The following is an 18,579-nucleotide window of genomic DNA, read 5'->3' as shown; positions in this document are numbered from 1 at the left end:
TATGCACATTTCCAGCTCTGCTTTTGTGAATAGATTTGAGGTTTATGGCACTGCATCTTTTCAAAAGGTTGTATGCAATCTTTTAAAAAAACAGGAAGCACCACAAGTGTAGGTGGATCAAATTAAAAAGTAGAGATGTCAGGTCAAATTTGCATAGATCTTTCATTCGAACACATTTGGGTGTACAGCATACACCCAGAAGGAAAAACTATTTTAAACAAACGTAATAGCTGGAAATACTGGAGGTTCATTTGAGGTGCACAAGAGTCAGACCGGGAGGTCTCATTTACTCTTATTTCCATCATTGCCCTCATCCCGTCTTCACTGAGACCCTTGACCCCAGGCTTGCCTGGTTTACTTAGCGAGGTGGAACTGCCTGCATTCCAAGCAGGGTATATCACTCCCTGCTAGTGCTGCTGGGACCACAGGGCTGTTCGTCAGTTTGTATTGGCTGGCAGTTTTCCGACACTGCAAGGAAGCCACTTTGAGAAGCAAGTAATACAGTTCCCCCTGTTAAACTGGTGCACAGCAGCCCTTCAGAATTGTGGATGGCCTCCAGAAAGCAAATATAAGGCCAATATAAGGCCATTCATCCCTTTACTGAACAAAAATGTATCTATCTCAGATTTAAAATTAACAACTGATACAGCATCCACTGCTGTTTGTTCAAGACAATTGCAAACTTCTCCCACTCTTTTTGTGAAGAAGTGCTTCTTAACATCTCTCCTGAACAATCTAGCCCTAATTCTCAGACTGTGCCACCTAATTTTAGAATCTCCAATCTGTGGGAATAGTTTATCTTTATCTACTCTGTCTTTTCCTGTTGATATCTTAAAGACTTTGATCAGATCATTCTATCCTTTTAAATTCTAGAGAAAGCAGGCCTAATTTGTAATCTGTAGGACGGCATGGTGGCTCAGTGGTTAGCACTGCTGCCTTACAGCACCAGCAGCCTGGGTTCAATTCCAGCCTTGGGTGATTGTTTGTGTGGAATTTGCACATTCTCACCATGACTGCATGGGTTTCCTCCGGGTGCTCCACACAGGTTAAGTGAATTGGCCATGCTAAATTGCCCATAGTGTTCAGGGATGCGTAGGTTAGGAGCATTGGTCAGGGGTAAATATAGGATAGTAGGGGAATGGGTCTGGGTGGGTTACTCTTTGGAGGGTCGGTGTGGACTTGTTGGGCCAAAGGGCCTGTTTCCACACTGTAGGGAATCGATGGTCTATGAATAGGCCTAATCTTTCCTCATAATCTCTGAAATCCAGGTATAAATCTAACTTGTATATTGACATTCCTGATGAAGGGCTTGTGCCCGTAAGTCGACTCTCCTACTTCTCGGATGCTACCTGACCTGTGCGCTTTTCCAGCATCACACTCTCGACTCTGATCTCCAGCATCTGCAGTCCTTACTTTCTCCTGAGTTGTACTCTCACCAAGGCCAGTAAATCCTTCCTAAGGTATAGTGTCCAGATCTGCTCACAGTGGGGCAGAGCATTCCACACAGCCACAACTCTCTGGGTGAAGAAGTTTCTCCTCATCTCTGTCCTAAATGGTCTACCCCGTATTTTTAAGCTGTGTCCTCTGGTTCGGCACTCACCAATCAGCGGAAACGTGTTTCCTGCTGCCAGAGTGTCCAATCCTTTCATAATCTTATATGTCTCAATCAGATCCCCTCTCAGTCTTCTAAACTCAAGGGTATACAAGCCTTGAAGGTTGCGGGTAGAGTCTGGCCAAGTGCGCTACATTGTCTTGGATGGTGTCAAGTTTCTCAAGAGCTGTTGGCTCTGTAACTCATCCAGGAAAATCGAGAGAATATTCAGTCACACTCCTGACTTGTGCCTTGTGGATGGTAGATGGGTTTTGGGTAGTCGGGAGGTCACCTACTTGATACAGGATTCCCAGCCTGACATCTGTATTATTATTTATAGGCTGATCCAGTTCAGTTTCTGCTCAATGTTGAAGGCAAGGGATTCATTGATAGTAATACCTTAAACATCAAAGGCTGGTGTTTAGCTTCTCACTTGTTGGATATGGTCATTGCCAAGCACATTGTGGTGTGAATAGGATGAGACACTTACTAACCTGTCTTGCTGCATATGGACACTGACTACTTCAATAGCTGAGGAGCTCCAATTAATGCTGGAAATTGTGAAGTCATCAGCCACCATCCCCACTTCTGACTTTATAATGAAGGAAGCTCATTAATCATTAAGCAGCTGAAGATAGTTGGGCCCAGGTCACTGTCCTGAGGAAAGGGCCTAGTGGAGCAGTGCTAATTTCTCTAATTCTGGAGGCCCAGGGTCAAGTTCCACCTATTCCAGAAGTGTGTAATGAATACCTACCCGGAGGAACTCCTACAGCGAGGTCCTGGAGCTGAGATGACTGATCTACAACAATCACAACCATCTCCCTTTGTGCCAGGTGTGACTCTATCCAGAGGAGAGATTTCCTCTGTCTGGTCCATTGACCTTGTTGGGATTCAAACCATAGACAGAGTATCAGCCTGTGTCTTTGATTGACTGGCACAATGACAGTCCCACTACAACACCAACTCTATAGGAACCCACCACGAATACTGACGCACTCCCCAGGAACCCCCCTGTAAATACACACACACTCCCCAGGGACTCCCCTGTAAATACACACACACTCCCCAGGAACCCCCCCCTGTAAATATACACACACTCCCCAGGAACCCCCCTGTAAATACACACACACTCCCCAGGGACTCCCCTGTAAATACACACACACTCCCCAGGAACCCCCCCCCCCCCTGTAAATATACACACACTCCCCAGGGACCCCCCTGTAAATACACACACACTCCCCAGGGACCCCACTGTAAATACACACACACTCCCCAGGGACCGCCCCCTGTAAATACACACACACTCCCCAGGGACCCCCCTGTAAATACACACACACTCCCCAGGGACCCCCTTTAAATATGCACACACTCCCCAGGGACCCCTCTGTAAATACACACACACTCCCCAGGGACCCCTCTGTAAATACACACACATTCCCCAGGGACCCCCTTTAAATATACACACATTCCCCAGGGAACCCCCTGTAAATACACACACACTCCTCAGGGACCCCCCTGTAAATACACACACGCTCCACAGGGACCGCCCTGTAAATATACATACACTCCCCAGGGACCCCCTCTAAATACACATACATTCCCCAGGGACCCCCCCTGTAAATACACACACACTCCCCAGGGACACCCCTGTAAATACACACACACTCCCCAGAGACCCCCCTGTAAATACACACACACTCCCCAGGGACCTCCCTTTAAATATACACACGCTCCCCAGGGACCCCCCTGTAAATACACACACACTCCCCAGGGACACCCCTGTAAATACTCACACGCTCCCCAGGGACCCCCATGTAAATACACCCACAATCCCCACGGACCCCCCTGTATATACACATACACTCCCCAGGGACCCCTCTGTAAATACACACACACTCCCCAGGGACCCCACTGTAAATACACACACACTCCCCAGAGACACCCCCCTGTAAATACACACACATTCCCCAGGGACCCCCCTATAAATACACACACACTCCCCAGGGACCCTCTTTAAATATACACACACTCCCCAGGGACCCCTCTGTAAATACACACACATTCCCCAGGGACCCCCTTTAAATGTACACACACTCCCCAGGGACCCCCCTGTAAATACACACACACTCCTCAGGGACCCCCCTGTAAATACACACACGCTCCACAGGGACCGCCCTGTAAATATACATACACTTCCCAGGGACCCCCCTCTAAATACACATACATTCCCCAGGGACCCCCCCTGTAAATACACACACACTCCCCAGGGACCCCCCTGTAAATACACACATACTCCCCAGAGACCCCCCTGTAAATACACACACACTCCCCAGGGACCTCCCTTTAAATATACACACGCTCCCCAGGGACCACCCTGTAAATACACACACACTCCCCAGGGACCCCCCTGTAAATACTCACACGCTCCCCAGGGACGCCCGTGTAAATACACACACAATCCCCACGGACCCCCCTGTATATACACATACACTCCCCAGGGACCCCCCTGTAAATACACACACACTCCCCAGGGACCCCACTGTAAATACACACACACTCCCCAGGGACTCCCCCCTGTAAATACACACACATTCCCCAGGGACCCCCCTGTAAATACACACACACTCCCCAGAGACCCCCCTGTAAGTACACAAACACTCCCAGGGACCTCCCTTTAAATATACACACGCTCCCCAGGGACCCCCCTGTAAATACACACACACTCCCCAGGGACACCCCTGTATATACACATACACTCCCCAGGGACCCCCCTGTAAATACACACACGCTCCCCAGGGATCCCCGTGTAAATACACACACAATCCCCACAGACCCCCCTGTATATGCACATACACTCCCCAGGGACCCCCCTGTAAATACACACACACTCCCCAGGGACCCCACTGTAAATACACACACACTCCCCAGGGACTCCCCCCTGTAAATACACACACATTCCCCAGGGACCCCCCTGTAAATACACACACACTCCCCAGAGACCCCCCTGTAAATACACAAACACTCCCAGGGACCTCCCTTTAAATATACACACGCTCCCCAGGGACACCCCTGTAAATACTCACACACTCCCCAGGGACCCCATGTAAATACACACACAATCCCCACGGACCCCCCTGTATATACACATACACTCCCCAGGGACCCCCCTGTAAATACACACACACTCCCCAGGGACCCCACTGTAAATACACACACACTCCCCAGGGACTCCCCCCTGTAAATACACACACATTCCCCAGGGACCCCCCTATAAATACACACACACTCCGTGGGACTTCTATGTATATATACACACACTCCCCAGGGACCCCCCTATAAATACACACACCCACACAGTCCCCAGGGACCCCCAAAGATGTGCAGGTCAGGTGAATTGTGTTAGGTAAGGGGTAAATGTAGGGGTATGGGTGGGTTACGGTTCGGCGGTGCGGTGTGGACTTGTTGGGCTGAAGGGCCTGTTTCCACACTGTAAGTAATCTAATCTAAAATACACACACACACTCCCCAGGGACCCCCCTGTAAATATACACACAATCCCCAGAGACCCCCCTGTAAATACACACACACTCCCCAGTGACCCCCCTGTAGATACACACAGACTCCCCAGGGACCCCCCTATAAATACACACACACTCCCCGGGACTTCTATGTAAATATACACACATTCCCCAGGGACCCCTCTGTAAATACACACACCCACACAATCCCCAGGGACCCCCCTGTAGATATACACACACTCCCCAGGGAAACCCTCCTGTAAATACACACACACTTCCCAGGGACCCCCCTATAAATACACACACACTCCCCAGGGACCCCCCTATAAATATACACACACTCCCCAGGGGCTTCTCTGTAAATACACATACACTCCCCAGGGACCCCACTGTAAGTACACGCACACTCCCCAGGGACCCCCTGTAAGTACACACACTCTCTCCAGGGACCCCCCTGTAAATACACACACACTCCCCAGGGACTCCCTGGAAATACTGACACACTCCCCAGGGACCCCCCTGTAAATACACAGACACTCTCCAGGGACCCCCCTGTAAATATACACACACTCCCCAGAGACCCCCCTGTAAATACACACACACTCCCCAGAGACACCCCTGTAAATATACACACACTCCCCAGAGACCCCCCTGTAGATACACACACGCTCCCCAGGGACCCCCCTTTAAATACACACACACTCCCCAGGGACCCCCCTATAAATACACACACACTCCCCAGGGACCCCTCTGTAAATACACATACACTCCTCAGGGACCCCCCTGTAAATACACACACACTCCCCAGGGATCTCCCTCTAAATACTGACACACTCCCCAGGGACCCCCCCTGTAAATACACACACACTCCCCAGGGACCCCCTGTAAGTACACACACTCTCTCCAGAGACCCCCCTGTATATATACACACACTCCCCAGGGAGCCCCCCTGTAAATACACACACACTCCCCATGGACCCCCCTGTAAATATACACACACTCCCAGGGACCCCCTCCTGTAAATACACACACACTCCCCAGGGACCCCCTCCTGTAAATATACACACACTCCCCAGGGACTTCTCTGTAAATACACATACACTCCCCAGGGACCCCCTGTAAGTACACACACTCTCTCCAGGGACCCCCCTGTAAATATACCCGCAGTCCCCAGGGACCCCCTCCTGTAAATATACACACACACTCCCCATGGACTCCCTGTAAATATACACACACACTCCCCAGAGACCCCCTGTAAACATACATACACTCCCCAGGGACCCCCCTGTAAATACACATACACTTCCCAGGGACCCCCCCTGTAAATACACACACACTCCCCAGCGACCCCCCGTAAATATACACAAAGTCCCCAGGGACCCCCGTGTAAATATACACACAGTCCCTGTAAATACTGATACATTCTCAAGGAGCTCTGAATTACCAGCACACCCATGGGGACCCCTTCTAACTACTGATATATTCCTTGGAGTCCCTGTAAATACTAACATTCTCCAAAAAAAAACCCTTGTGTAAATCCTGAGAAATTCCCACAGACCCTCTATAAATACTGACACAATCCTGGGAATCCAGTGTAAACACTGACACTCCCCCCTGCAAATCCCTGTAAGTTGTGGAAACCCACTCCCCAGGGACTCCCTGTAAATGCTCACACATTCCCTAGAGACCCCCAAACAATGGTGAGACACTGGATGAGGATCCTGCACATACTGCCAACCCCGTGTAAATCTGTGGACTGTCACTGGGATGCAGTGTCACAGGCCCTGCCTCTGACTGGGGCTGCCTGATGTGAGGTTACGGCTTTTGATTCGGAGACAGGAATTCTGCCAACGTCGAGAAAAGTCACTCTGTAAATTCTACATAACTGTACGTGAGTGGTGGGAATGGGGAACTCACCACTACAAGAGATGGTGGAGGTGAATAGCATTTACACAGAAGCTGCATAAACATATGACGGAGGAAGGAAGAGAAGGCTATGCTAATCGAATGTGATGCCGAAAATATGCTTGTGTAGAGTTAAACAATACCGGGGACCCATCAACCAATTTCTCTTCTTATAATTTCTGTACAATTTTTATCTCAAACAGTGTTGGCGCCACCAATACACTCGAATCGATCAGAAATCGACATTGGTATTGTTCACTGATGCTACATATGGGTGCATACAAAGTCCATCTGTCCTGCTCTGAGGAGCACTGATGCAGTTGGATTATTTGGTGTTCAAGATTCTGTAAACACGCAGGAAAACAGGAACCCCCACCCACCTTCTGTGAATTTTCAAACATCATCCTCAGTATCCTGTTTTTTCAAATTTCGGACGATGTGTGGGCTGTTCAACAGCAAGCACTGAACTGAAACTGAGCTGGTGATTTCTGGACCTTCACTGCAAGTGAAAGAAATGTTTGCATTTCTATGGCACCTTTCTCAATCACAGGACCTTGCAAAACAACCTTTGGCCAAAGATCCACTTAAGGGTACCCGTGATTGTATTGTTGGAATGACAAACCAATTTGTATGCAGGAACAGTTAACCAGTATATAGTGACACAAGGGATAAATATTGTCCCAGGGAACTCCTACTGCATGGGATCCTTCAGATCTGCCTTCGAGTACAGCTGGGGCTCCTGGTTGATGCTTAATGTAGAAAACAGTTCCTCCAGCACTGTAAAGTGCTCCTTGCTCTGACAGTGCATCACTTCCAAGGTACTGACTCTCTTGACAGTGCAGCACTCCCTCAGTACTGACCCTTTGACAGTTCAGCACTCCCTCAGTACTGACCTTCTGATAGTACAGCACTCCCTCAGTACTGACCCTCTGACAGTGCGGCACTCCCTCAGTATTGATCCTCTGACAGTGCAGCACTCCCTCAGTGCTACCCGTCTGACAGTGTGACATTCCAAAGTATTGTCCCTCCAGCAGTGTTACATGCCCTCTGTATTTCCCTTCTGATTTCACTGCCCTTCCACGGTACAGGCACCAGGAGCATTGGCCTTGAAGAGTTTCATGGATCTCCTTGGGTTTGTGTGTGATGAATAGATTGTTGGGTAATGCACTTGGGCCATTGAAAGTCAAGAAAGGGAGAGGTGAAAGGCGGGTTTATCTTTTCCAAAATAAACTGTTACAATGTCTCAATGACACAAACCCCTGGACTGATGAGACCAAACTATTTAATAATAACCCATTCTAAACATCTGGCATTTCTTACACCCACACATGGTGTTTAAATAGAAATGGGGAGCAGGGGAAGTGCATAACAGGATTGCAGTCTTATCTGGGAATAATTACTCCACTAACTGCCTTTGGCACTATTGAGAGATATTTGTGAAAAGTCTTTCTCATTGGGAGGCAAGTTTATTTGTTTGCCAGTGTGAATGTGAGGCAGCTAAAGCTATGGAACTGAATCTTTCTCTTTGAAGACTTGTGCATTTGGAAAAGTTCCCATTTTCAGTACAGACAGACAGAGCCTGAGGTTGACGTCTGTGTCACCAGCTCCTGCAAAAGCCACAGGGTTCAGAAGTTTTTAATCAGAGCCTATAGGATTATCCATAACAGCCAGGCAGCCCGTCACTTAGCTCATGGTACGTCACTGAGCTACTCATCCAGAAACCTGGGCTAATGTGCTGGGTGAAAGTGAGGACTGCAGATGCTGGAGGTGTAAATACAGGCACTGGCTGATTCCTGATGAAGGGCTTATGCCCGAAACATCGATTCTCCTGCTCCTTGGATGCTGCCCAACCTGCTGTGTTTTTCCAGCAACACACTCTTGACTCTAATGTGCTGGCTACATCGGTTCAAATCTTACCACAGAAACCGATGAATTCTCAATTCAATTAAAATTTGGCCTCATGGTAACTAGGTCAATAGACATAAACACTCATATGGTTCAATTAGAATTGGCTTTATTGTCACATGAGTACAGTGACGAGTTTGCAATTTGCCACTTATGATGTCATCTTAGGTATCTAGGTGCAAGTCCTTAGGGGAAAAAAATCAGATGTATAAAGAAATAAGAAGTCCTAGCATTACAGACGTACGTGTCAAGGAAATCTGCCATCCTTACCTCATCTGGTCCATATGTCACTCCAGACCTTCAGCAATGAGGTTGACTTTTAGCTGCCCTCTGGACAATTAGGGATGGGTAATAAATCCTTACCTAGCCAGTAGCATCCATATGCCATTTCTAACTAAAATGAAGCTCTTTTTTTTCATTCACTCATGGGACATGGATGTCACTGCCCGGGCCAGGATTTATTGCCTGCCCCTAGTTGCCCTTGAGAGGGTAGTGGTAAGCCTCCTTCCTGAACTGTTGCTGTCCATGTGCTGTAGGTAGCCCCACAACACTCTTAAGGAAGGAATTCCAGGATTTTGATCCAGCGATATTGAAGGAACAGCAATATACTTCCAAGTCAGGATGGTGAGTGGTTTGGAAGGGAATTTGCAGGGGGTTGTGTGTCAGCTGCCCTTGTCCTTCCAGAAGGAAGTGATCGTGGATTTGGAAGATGCTGTCTGAGGATCTTTGGTGAATGTAGGGTAGGTGATGGCTTGTATCACTGGGCTATTAATCCAGAAACTCAGGTTCAAATCCTGCCAGAACAGATGGTGAAGTTTTAGTTCAATAAAATTTTGCACTTAAGAGTCTAATGATGAGCATGAAACCATTGTTGACTGTTGGGAAAAACTCATCTGGTTCACTAATGTCCTTCAGGGAAAGAAATCTGCCATCCTTACCTGGTCTAGCCTACATTTGTCTCCTGATCCGCGATAATATTTTTGACTCTCAGCTGCCCTCTGAAATGGCCTAGCAAGCCATTCATTCTGTTGTATCAACTCCTGCAAAGTCTCAACTCATTGTATTCACTTATCTGATCTGCTCAATTCCTTGAAGTAAATCTCATCCCTCTTTCTTTTATCATGTGATGCCACACCATGAGTTGGAGGTTCAAGACAGACTGGGTGAGAAGTCACAGTCAAAATTTTCAAAGTGACACTATTTATTATAAATTAATATTAAAAACAGCTGTAAGTCGCAATCATGGATAGCCCAGGCTCTGATTTGTAGTTATATTAAGTAAAGGACTAATATATTTTCTTTGTTTGTTCATATCCATGAGCTCTCATTCTAGAGTATAGCAATCTGATGGTGCTTTTTCAGTGTCTGAGCTCCGCCTACTCTATACTATTTATACTCAGTGATGTGGAACTCTGTGATCTCATTGCAAGCTTGTTCTAGGACCCTTACACAACACCCCTCCCTGAGCTTTTCTCCCGTCATCTTAAACAATGATCAATAGTTTTATACATACTCAAATAAGTTATCCCGAGTACTTTTTTCAACATTTGCTGTATAGCTTCTTTCCTTACCCCTTCACTGCTCCCCAGGTCTTTAACTTGATTCATCTGTGTCGATAAGTGAGTTAAGGAAAGGCTCTGACAGGTTTAGAAATACTTGAGGTAAAGATGTGTTTTTGTTGTTTCTCTGCTGGCTTCTGCAAGATCAGTGATTCATTCTAGAATGTTGCAGTCTGATGATGTTCTTCCAGAATGTTCTAACTCCTTCCACTCCATACCATTCATACTCAATGATGTGTAGTTCTGAGACATCATCATAAGGTTCCTCTGGGGACCTAATCCCCAACAATCTTCTTCACAGGAAGAGGAAGAGACCATTTAGTTATTCAAGCCCCATTCAATTGGGTCATGGCTGATCTGACATTTTAACTCCATTTACTCCATTTCTATAACATTCAAAATGTTCCGCCAAAAAAATCATCCAACTCAGTTTTGAAACTTCCAAATGACTCCCCAGCCTCATCTGCTTTTTGGGAGAAAGTTCCAAATTCTCACATCATCCATGTGTGAAGGAATGTTGCCACGGTGATAGTAGTTGACATGGGAATAGATTAAGATGAAATGTTGTAGCAGGCACAAAAGACCACACAGTCTACTCCTGCTCCTATTTTCTGTGTTCCTGTCTTTCACTCTTACCACAGCCACAACTCTTCTCTCACTCCTGAAATCACTCCTTCTGTCCCAGGGTGTTATCTGAAACTTTACTGTGGCGAGGGGCCTGTATTTCAGTTGCCAAAAGTAGGCCGGTTGCCTAAGTGATTGAAATGAGTGTTCTGACCCAACATTGGGTTGGCCTTAGGAAGACCTGCAAAGCATGCTCTGTTTCCAGTTATATTCCACTGCGCAGTCAGCCCAGCCCTTACCCACTCACTGTCAGTGTGGAGGTCAGTTTAGCTCAGTTGGCTAGACGGTGGGTTTGTGAAGCAATATGATACCAATACCATGGGTTCCATCCCTGCACCGGCTGAGGTTACATTGGAGTACTCTCCTTCTCAACCTCTCTCCTCCCCTGAGGTATGGTGGCCCTCAGGTTAAATCACCACCAATTGTCTCTTTCTAATGAGAGAGCAGCCCCTATGGTCTGGGAAGACTATGGCAACTTGACTTGACCTTGCTCCTGGACTTGTACATTCAGTGCATTGCAGCTAAGTCCATTGCGCTGGGGTAGAGAGCTACTGAATGGCCCTGAGATCATGAGGTACTTGCGATGAGATTCCTTATAACACCCTAGAAGATTGTAGGTGGAGAAGGCAAGAGTCTCATTTACAAACAGAGTGTTGATGATTGGCAAACTTACCATTTATTCTGGGTGCAGCCTCCAACCATTCCACTACATCAGAGGACCGTTTCACAATCTGTTTCCTCACATAAAACAACTAGCGAGGTTGGGATTGTTGCATCGAGTAAAAATAAATTCTAGGGGAGATGTAACCGAGGTGTTCAATGTTGCATAGGATTTTGATAGAGGCGGGCAGGGAGATACTGTGTCCAGTAGCAAGAGGGTTAGTGACCAGAAGAGACAGATTTCAGGTGATTGGCATGAGAGCCAGAGGAGGTGAATTTTGTTTACAGAGGGTGTTGCAATTTGGAATGTGTTGCATGGAAGATCAGTGGAAGCTGAGTAGGAACTTTCAATTTTGTATTGCAATGGGGAAAGATTATATCATTGTTTCAAATGGCCAGTAGAAGCAGGTGGAAGTGAATGGCCTTCTTCTTTATTATAAGACTCTCTGTTTCTATGACCAGGCTTGTGGACCAGGATAATGATGTGGCAAGACTGAATTAAAGATGTCATAGTTTGGGACTGCATGTGTACTGAGGTCTTTATCCTCAGCTCTGGGCCCACAGGAAGGAGTCACATGGTACTTTGAATTCTGAATAGAATATCTCCAATATTTAAAATGACTGGAATCCCTAACTCTCCACAGGTTTGGTGCAGGGATTCTCGATGACAGCGCCCACACTCAATATCTCGGGAACAGAATACTCGCTCGACGTTAGCAACACCCTTACCTTCACCTGCAGGTAAGTGCAGCAACTATTAGGAGATTTCCTGCTGCAAACTGGTAAGGTCTCATGATTAGTTTCAAGCTAATTCATTCCCTCTTCATCCTATACCTAATTTTCAAACTAAAAGTGCTTATAAAAACAAACCTTAAAATGAGATCCCATGTTGCAACTGATACTTAGCTAGTAATTACAAAGAAATTGGAGTACAAGAGGAAGAAGATAATTATACGGGATATCGGCAAGGCCACACCTCGAGTACAGTGGGCAATTTTGATCTCCTGCCTAGTGCCTTGATGGACATTCAGCTTTGTGGCAGGAGACTATGTAAACAATTTTGATCTTGTCTTTATACATTAAATCCATTACACCATCCACTACAACCATTTTCATGGTAGTGAGCTACACTACCTTATCACTAACCCTACTCTTGATACAGTTCCCCTGGAGTTTCTTCATGGCCATCATGTATTCAGTGAGACAGACTCAGCTTCAGGATATTATGAAGTTGGTTTCAGAGCTTTTGGCAATCTCAGACAGGCTGACAAACATCAAAAACATTCATTTCTTCACAATTCATCTCAGCATCGGTTTGAAATGAGCCAAGGTACACACAGGAACACAGTCACAACGTTTACATTTGATCCAAGTGTGCTGCTCAAACTCAGATGTGGACGAAGCAAGTTCAGAAGGGTTGTTTTTTTTTCTTCTTGTCTCTGTTTTGCATTTGCTTTTAATTGATTGGTAGGCCAAGCCAATCCCGTAGGGCCACAAATAGCAGCAGTTATGTTTACATAGTCTCCTGCCACATAGCTGGATGTCCATCAAGGCACCAAGCAGGAGGTAGCAGATTGATTGGAGGAAGTGACTGAAGGAAAGACACAATATTTAAAGTAGATTGCAATAGTCGGGTTGATGGGGAGAACGCTCGAGAGCAGAGATTTGTAGGGGATGTGGAGTTGGTGCAGAGGTTCCTCTGCTAACGGTGGGGTCGGGGTAAAGGGGAGAAAGAGAAAGGAACGGGGGCAAGGTACAGTAGAACAAGCTGGGGGAGATCACGAAGCAATTCAGAGAAAATAGAAGGATTTGGCATGGGCAGAGACTGAGGGAGTGGAGGAATTTGAATAGAACAGGTCATGAGGGAGTAGATGAGTTTGAACAGGAGAGATCACGAGGGAGTGGAGGGATTGGAAGGACCCTGAGGGAGCAGAGGGGAATTGAGGGAATATTCAGCTCTTCTCATATTTCCACGACTCAATTACTAATTCCAGGATAACATTCTCCCGCCAAACTTGTCCTAGCAGCCAACCTTTGTGTGTCTGGAAGTAGGTTCAGTCGATACTGTTCCATTTAATCTCACAACCCAATCCTCTGCTCTTTTATTTTTGAGAGAATCTGTGCAGATCACATTAGGTGTTTCTGTTTTGGGTGTTCCTTATCATCCAACTGCTGGCAAGGATAGCTACTGCAACATGAAAACACACAAAGGGAGGGTAATGTCCCCTGAGTGCTGCCAAAATGGGTGCAGTCCCACAGTGGTCCTTTAACACCTTAATATATACCATACAATTCAATAACAGCACAGTATCAGGCCCGTCAGCCCACCAAGCCTGCGCCAATCCCTAGTTGTTATTTAGACACACAAATGGCCTTGCTGAATGGATTCCCAAAAATCAATACAGGAATCATGGGAGTTGCTTTAATTGCAGCTTGGGGTTTTCCCACAACCTGGCATGTCCATAAGGCCCCTCACCAACTTCTAAAGATGATCATTGAAAGCATACTGTCTGGGTGCATATCAACCTGATATGGCCCTGTGGAGATACAGACAGTGAAAGTGCATATTTTAATATGCCCAGTCATTGGGATTTCTTGAGGTAGCTGCAATATCTCCCCATGGTATCCTAGTGGCACCAGTACCTACTGAATCAATGTCCACTCATGTAAGTCTGTAAGGGAGTCTCCATTTCCTCGTTATCTCCTTATTTTTTAATGCTGGTTCTGAAGAAGGGTCACTGGACCTGAAGCATTAACTTTGCTTTCTCTTCGCAGATGCTACTGGACATGCTGAGTTTTTCCAGCAATTTCAAATTTTGTTTCTTATTTTCTCCTGCAACTGTAGGCGCTCCCTGACCTCTGTGGGATGCCTGGAGACCACACCTTTGGTCCCACCAGGTCACTGGAGAGTGTGTCAATCCCATCCAGCTGGGGGATAACTCCAAAGGTCACTCATCCCAACACAGGTCACTTCCTCTAGCACCTGGTTGATGGGGATCAGCATGCACCACCCATCCATCTTTTTTCCCAGTATCTTGGCATTTGATGCATCTCTGGCGGAAGGGTCATCTCTTTTCCCAGCAGCAGAGTTTGGCCGGCCCTGGTATCCCTCAGTATCACTCCAGGCTTACTCACCCCACACCCTGGGGAAATATAGCCACCCTTCCTTTAGCTACTAATTATTGGTAAATCTCATAGATTCATTTAAACACATCTGCACTCTCAAGAATGCCTTCACAATGATGTGGTCATAGCATTCTACTAGTTTGCTACATTCTCTGACTGACTCCCATTCTCTGCACAGGCTACAGGGAGAGCAAGTCCCTTTGGTTCTACCTAGTGTCTCCAGCTATCGCCCGGACATGCCTCACCTTCCAGCAATTAAAACAGCCTTCTTGGCCCCACCTTTCATCTCAGCATCTCTCTGCCAATCCTGAGGAGCATTCCCAGCATTTCTCTCCCTCTCAGTCTCTTTTCACTCTGCCCACCTTGATCCTGTAGCGATTGCAACAATGTCAGTCAGGCGGACCTTATAGAATATCAACTCCCTGATCAGGGTTGTTAACCTGGTCCAATCAGGGAGCTCTGGCTGACAGATAGGAATGGGAGTGTCAGAGATTCTGTTCACTCTGAGAGCTGCCTCTGAGGGATCTGGATCAGTGGCAAGGACTCTCAACTAATTGATTGATTTATTGTCACGTGTACTGAAGCACAGTGAAAAGCTTTCTTTATGAGCCGTACAGGCAGATTATCGCAAGAATGTACAGAACAAAAGATTTAGACAGAGGCATCCAGGGTACATTGCACAGGGCATACAAGAGAGACCAACATTAGCAACGTCAGCATTATCTGAGGCTAGAGAGTTCATTCATCCATCTAATAACGGCCAGGAAGAAGCTGTTCCTGCGCCTGCTGGTGCGTGTGTTCAGGCTTCTGTATTTCTGCCTGACAGAAGAGATTGTACGGGATCATTACCGAAGTGTGATGGGTCTTTGATGATGTTGGCAGCCTTTCCACAGCAACGAGCCGTGTAAATGTAGCCCATGGATGGAAGGTTGGCTTCCATGATGGTCTGAGCTGAACACACCACCCTCTGTAGTTTTGTTAAGCTCCTGGGCAGGGCAGTTGCCATACCAGGCCATTATGTGCCCGGACAGTATGCTTGCAATGGTGCATCTGTAGATGTTGGTGAGGGTCCTTATGGACATGCCAAGTTTCATTAGCCACTTGAAAGAGAAGAGGTGTTGTACCTTCTTGATGATTGCAACTACTGAGTGACTTGGTGGTGGGATATGGCCTCTGGAGTTATTTCAGATCCTTTTCAGTTGGTTGGAATTGACAAAGAGGGGATTGCTCCTGGACCAGGTCATAATCATCAGCCAATAGGGTGGCTGGCCTGGGCATAGTCGCCCTCTATTTCTCTGTGGAGTTCTCTGTGGGAAAGGTGTGGAGATTTTGAACTCCTCAAGAAGATTAGATCACAAACATTTTCATTGTGGCTTCTCTTGTAAATGCACACACATTGCTTTCAACATAAGCTGCTCACTGACCCCTCTGACAGTGTAGCACTCCCTCAGAACTGGGCATATCATCCTGGATTCTCAGAGTGGGATTTGATCCCACAATCTCATGTATAGGGGGTGAAGGGAAGGGTGAGGGAGGGTTGATTAGAATGGATTTACTACTGTCACATGTACTGAGGTACAGTGAAAAGTGTTGTTTTACATGCTTTACAGGCAGATCCGACTATACAAGTGCATCAGGGTAACAGAACAGAGTGCAGGATACAGTGTTACAGCTGCTGAGAAGGTGCAGAGAGAAATCAATACTAACATTAAACAGGTCTATTCAAACGTCTGGTAACTGTGGTGAAGAAGCTGTTCTCGAATCTGTAAGTGTATACAACTTTTATATCTTCTGCCTGATGGAAGAGGGTGGAAGAGAATATACATGGGACGGGAGGCGTCATTGATGATGTTGGCTGCTTTCCCAATGCAGTGGCAAGTATAGATGGAGTCAATGATGCGAGGTTGCTTTGTGTGATGGACTGGGCTATGTTCACAACTCTCTGGTCGTTTCATTTGGGTCGTGGGAAAAGTTGACATCCCAAGCTGTGACGCATCCAGATAGGATGCTTTCTATGGTGCATCTATTAAAAATTGGAAGAGTCTTTATGCTGAATTTCCAGGAGAAAGAAGTTCAGTAGTTAAGAGAATAAGGACTGAGTGTGAGGATTTTATTGCAATGGAATCCATCTGCCGCAGTATTTATGGAGAATGTCAAGAGAGCAAAATTACAGTAGTACATGTAAGCTGCAAAGCAAAAGCAGATGTTACACAGATATATTTTAGGCAGCAAAGAAAACATGTGGAATTAGATATTTCTTAGCTGCTTATTGTAAATCTCTCCAAATTTCACAGGGAGGTGCCTTGGAATTATTATTGAGAAACAAACAGAAGGTAATAAAATACCAGCTCTAGTTACCCATCTAATCCCTAAAGTCTAGTCATCTTTCCTGGACTGTGTGTGTGTGCTGGACTGTGGACAGCAGTGAAGGCCTGCAGTCAAATAGCCTTTGGTCACTTGGAAAGCAGCAACTTCTCTTGCTGTTGCACCATGCTGTGCTTTGAATGACCCTTTTATGGTCACGTGAAGATTGGGGGAGGCAAGGAGATAAAAACTGAAATAGGGGCAGATTTCAGTTGTCAGATGAATGAGGAGGTGGTGTAGTGGTAATGTCACTGGACTAGTAACCCAGAGAGCCAGGGAAATGCTCTGGGTTTTAACCCCACCATTACCAGCTGATGAAAACTAAGCGCAGTTCATAAAAATCTGGAATTGAGTCTCAGTGATGGTGGCCATGAAACTATCATTGGTTGTTGCAAAAACCCAACTGGGAGTGAAACTTGTTTTCCTTACCCAGTCTGGCCTATCTGTGACCCCCAGACCCACAACAATTCATTTACCTCTTAATTGCCCCCTGAAAGGGCCGAGTGAGCCAGTTTGATCATGCAGGTTGTTAGGGTTAGGTAGTAAATGCCAGCCTTGTCACTGAAGTACTAAAGTAATAAAAGAAATTAAATCTTTACTTCACTGACAAGAGATTTTTTTTTAATCCAGGTGAGGAACCAGATGAAAAGGTTGAGGAGAGTGGGAGGGAAGGAGACAGAGAAGGAAAGTGAGAGCAACTTAATTAAAGAAAACAATAATTTAATATATTTACGTGATGCCTTGAACACAGTGACATGTCCCTCTGCCAACCCACTAGAGTTTCAATGTCAGAACGGTGGAAGCTAATTAGCTGTTTCACCTTCCTTCCTATCAATGCTGGAAGTGAAAGCCAACAGTGATAACTTGCATTTATATAGCAACTTTAATACAGTGAAACATTCCACTCCAGTCTTCAGAAGCATTATCAAACAAAGTCTGACACTGAGCTGCATAAATTAGGTATTAGGCCAGATGGCTTAATAGGGTTAACCAAAGAAAGAGAGAATTCCAGACCCAGGCTCTCGGGAGCTGTAGGTAAAGACAATGGTGGGAAACTGGAAACCAGAGGATTTGGAGGAGCTCAGACCTGCTGGAGGATGCTCAGTTGGATAGAAAGAGCAATTTGAAGATGTTTTATGTTGCTCTACCAGTGATTGGTGGCTTGTATTTTGGGTAGAGTGAGGAGACCCATACCTGTACACCATTCCCTTCTGCATGTGTCCTCACCAAAGCACTTTGCTATTGCAGCAGACTGTGTTTACTGTTTAACTCCAATTCATATTGTAATATATTTTTAAATATAGGGCCGTTGTAGCACAGTGGTAGT

The 18,579-nt window shown here is 46.3% G+C and overlaps 1 protein-coding gene across 3 annotated transcripts in view; it reads left to right on the top strand.

The window, feature by feature from the left end:
• The window catches only part of flt4 (fms related receptor tyrosine kinase 4), a 241,438-nt gene that overhangs the window by 83,059 nt on the left and 139,800 nt on the right, over positions 1 to 18,579 (top strand). For all 3 annotated transcript variants that reach the window (XM_043703133.2, XM_043703132.2, XM_087995138.1), the window contains exon 2: positions 12,407 to 12,503. In XM_043703133.2, the coding sequence (XP_043559068.2) occupies positions 12,407 to 12,503 (97 nt within the window). The remainder of the gene's footprint in view (positions 1 to 12,406; positions 12,504 to 18,579) is intronic.

Source organism: Chiloscyllium plagiosum, unplaced genomic scaffold, assembly GCF_037043375.1.
Source record: "Chiloscyllium plagiosum isolate Xiang-an unplaced genomic scaffold, Cpla_swu_hap1 HiC_scaffold_16, whole genome shotgun sequence".
Classification (NCBI taxonomy): Eukaryota; Metazoa; Chordata; class Chondrichthyes; order Orectolobiformes; family Hemiscylliidae; genus Chiloscyllium; species Chiloscyllium plagiosum.
The sequence above is the reverse complement of the archived record's forward strand: the minus strand, read 5'-3'. Positions and strand labels throughout refer to the sequence as shown.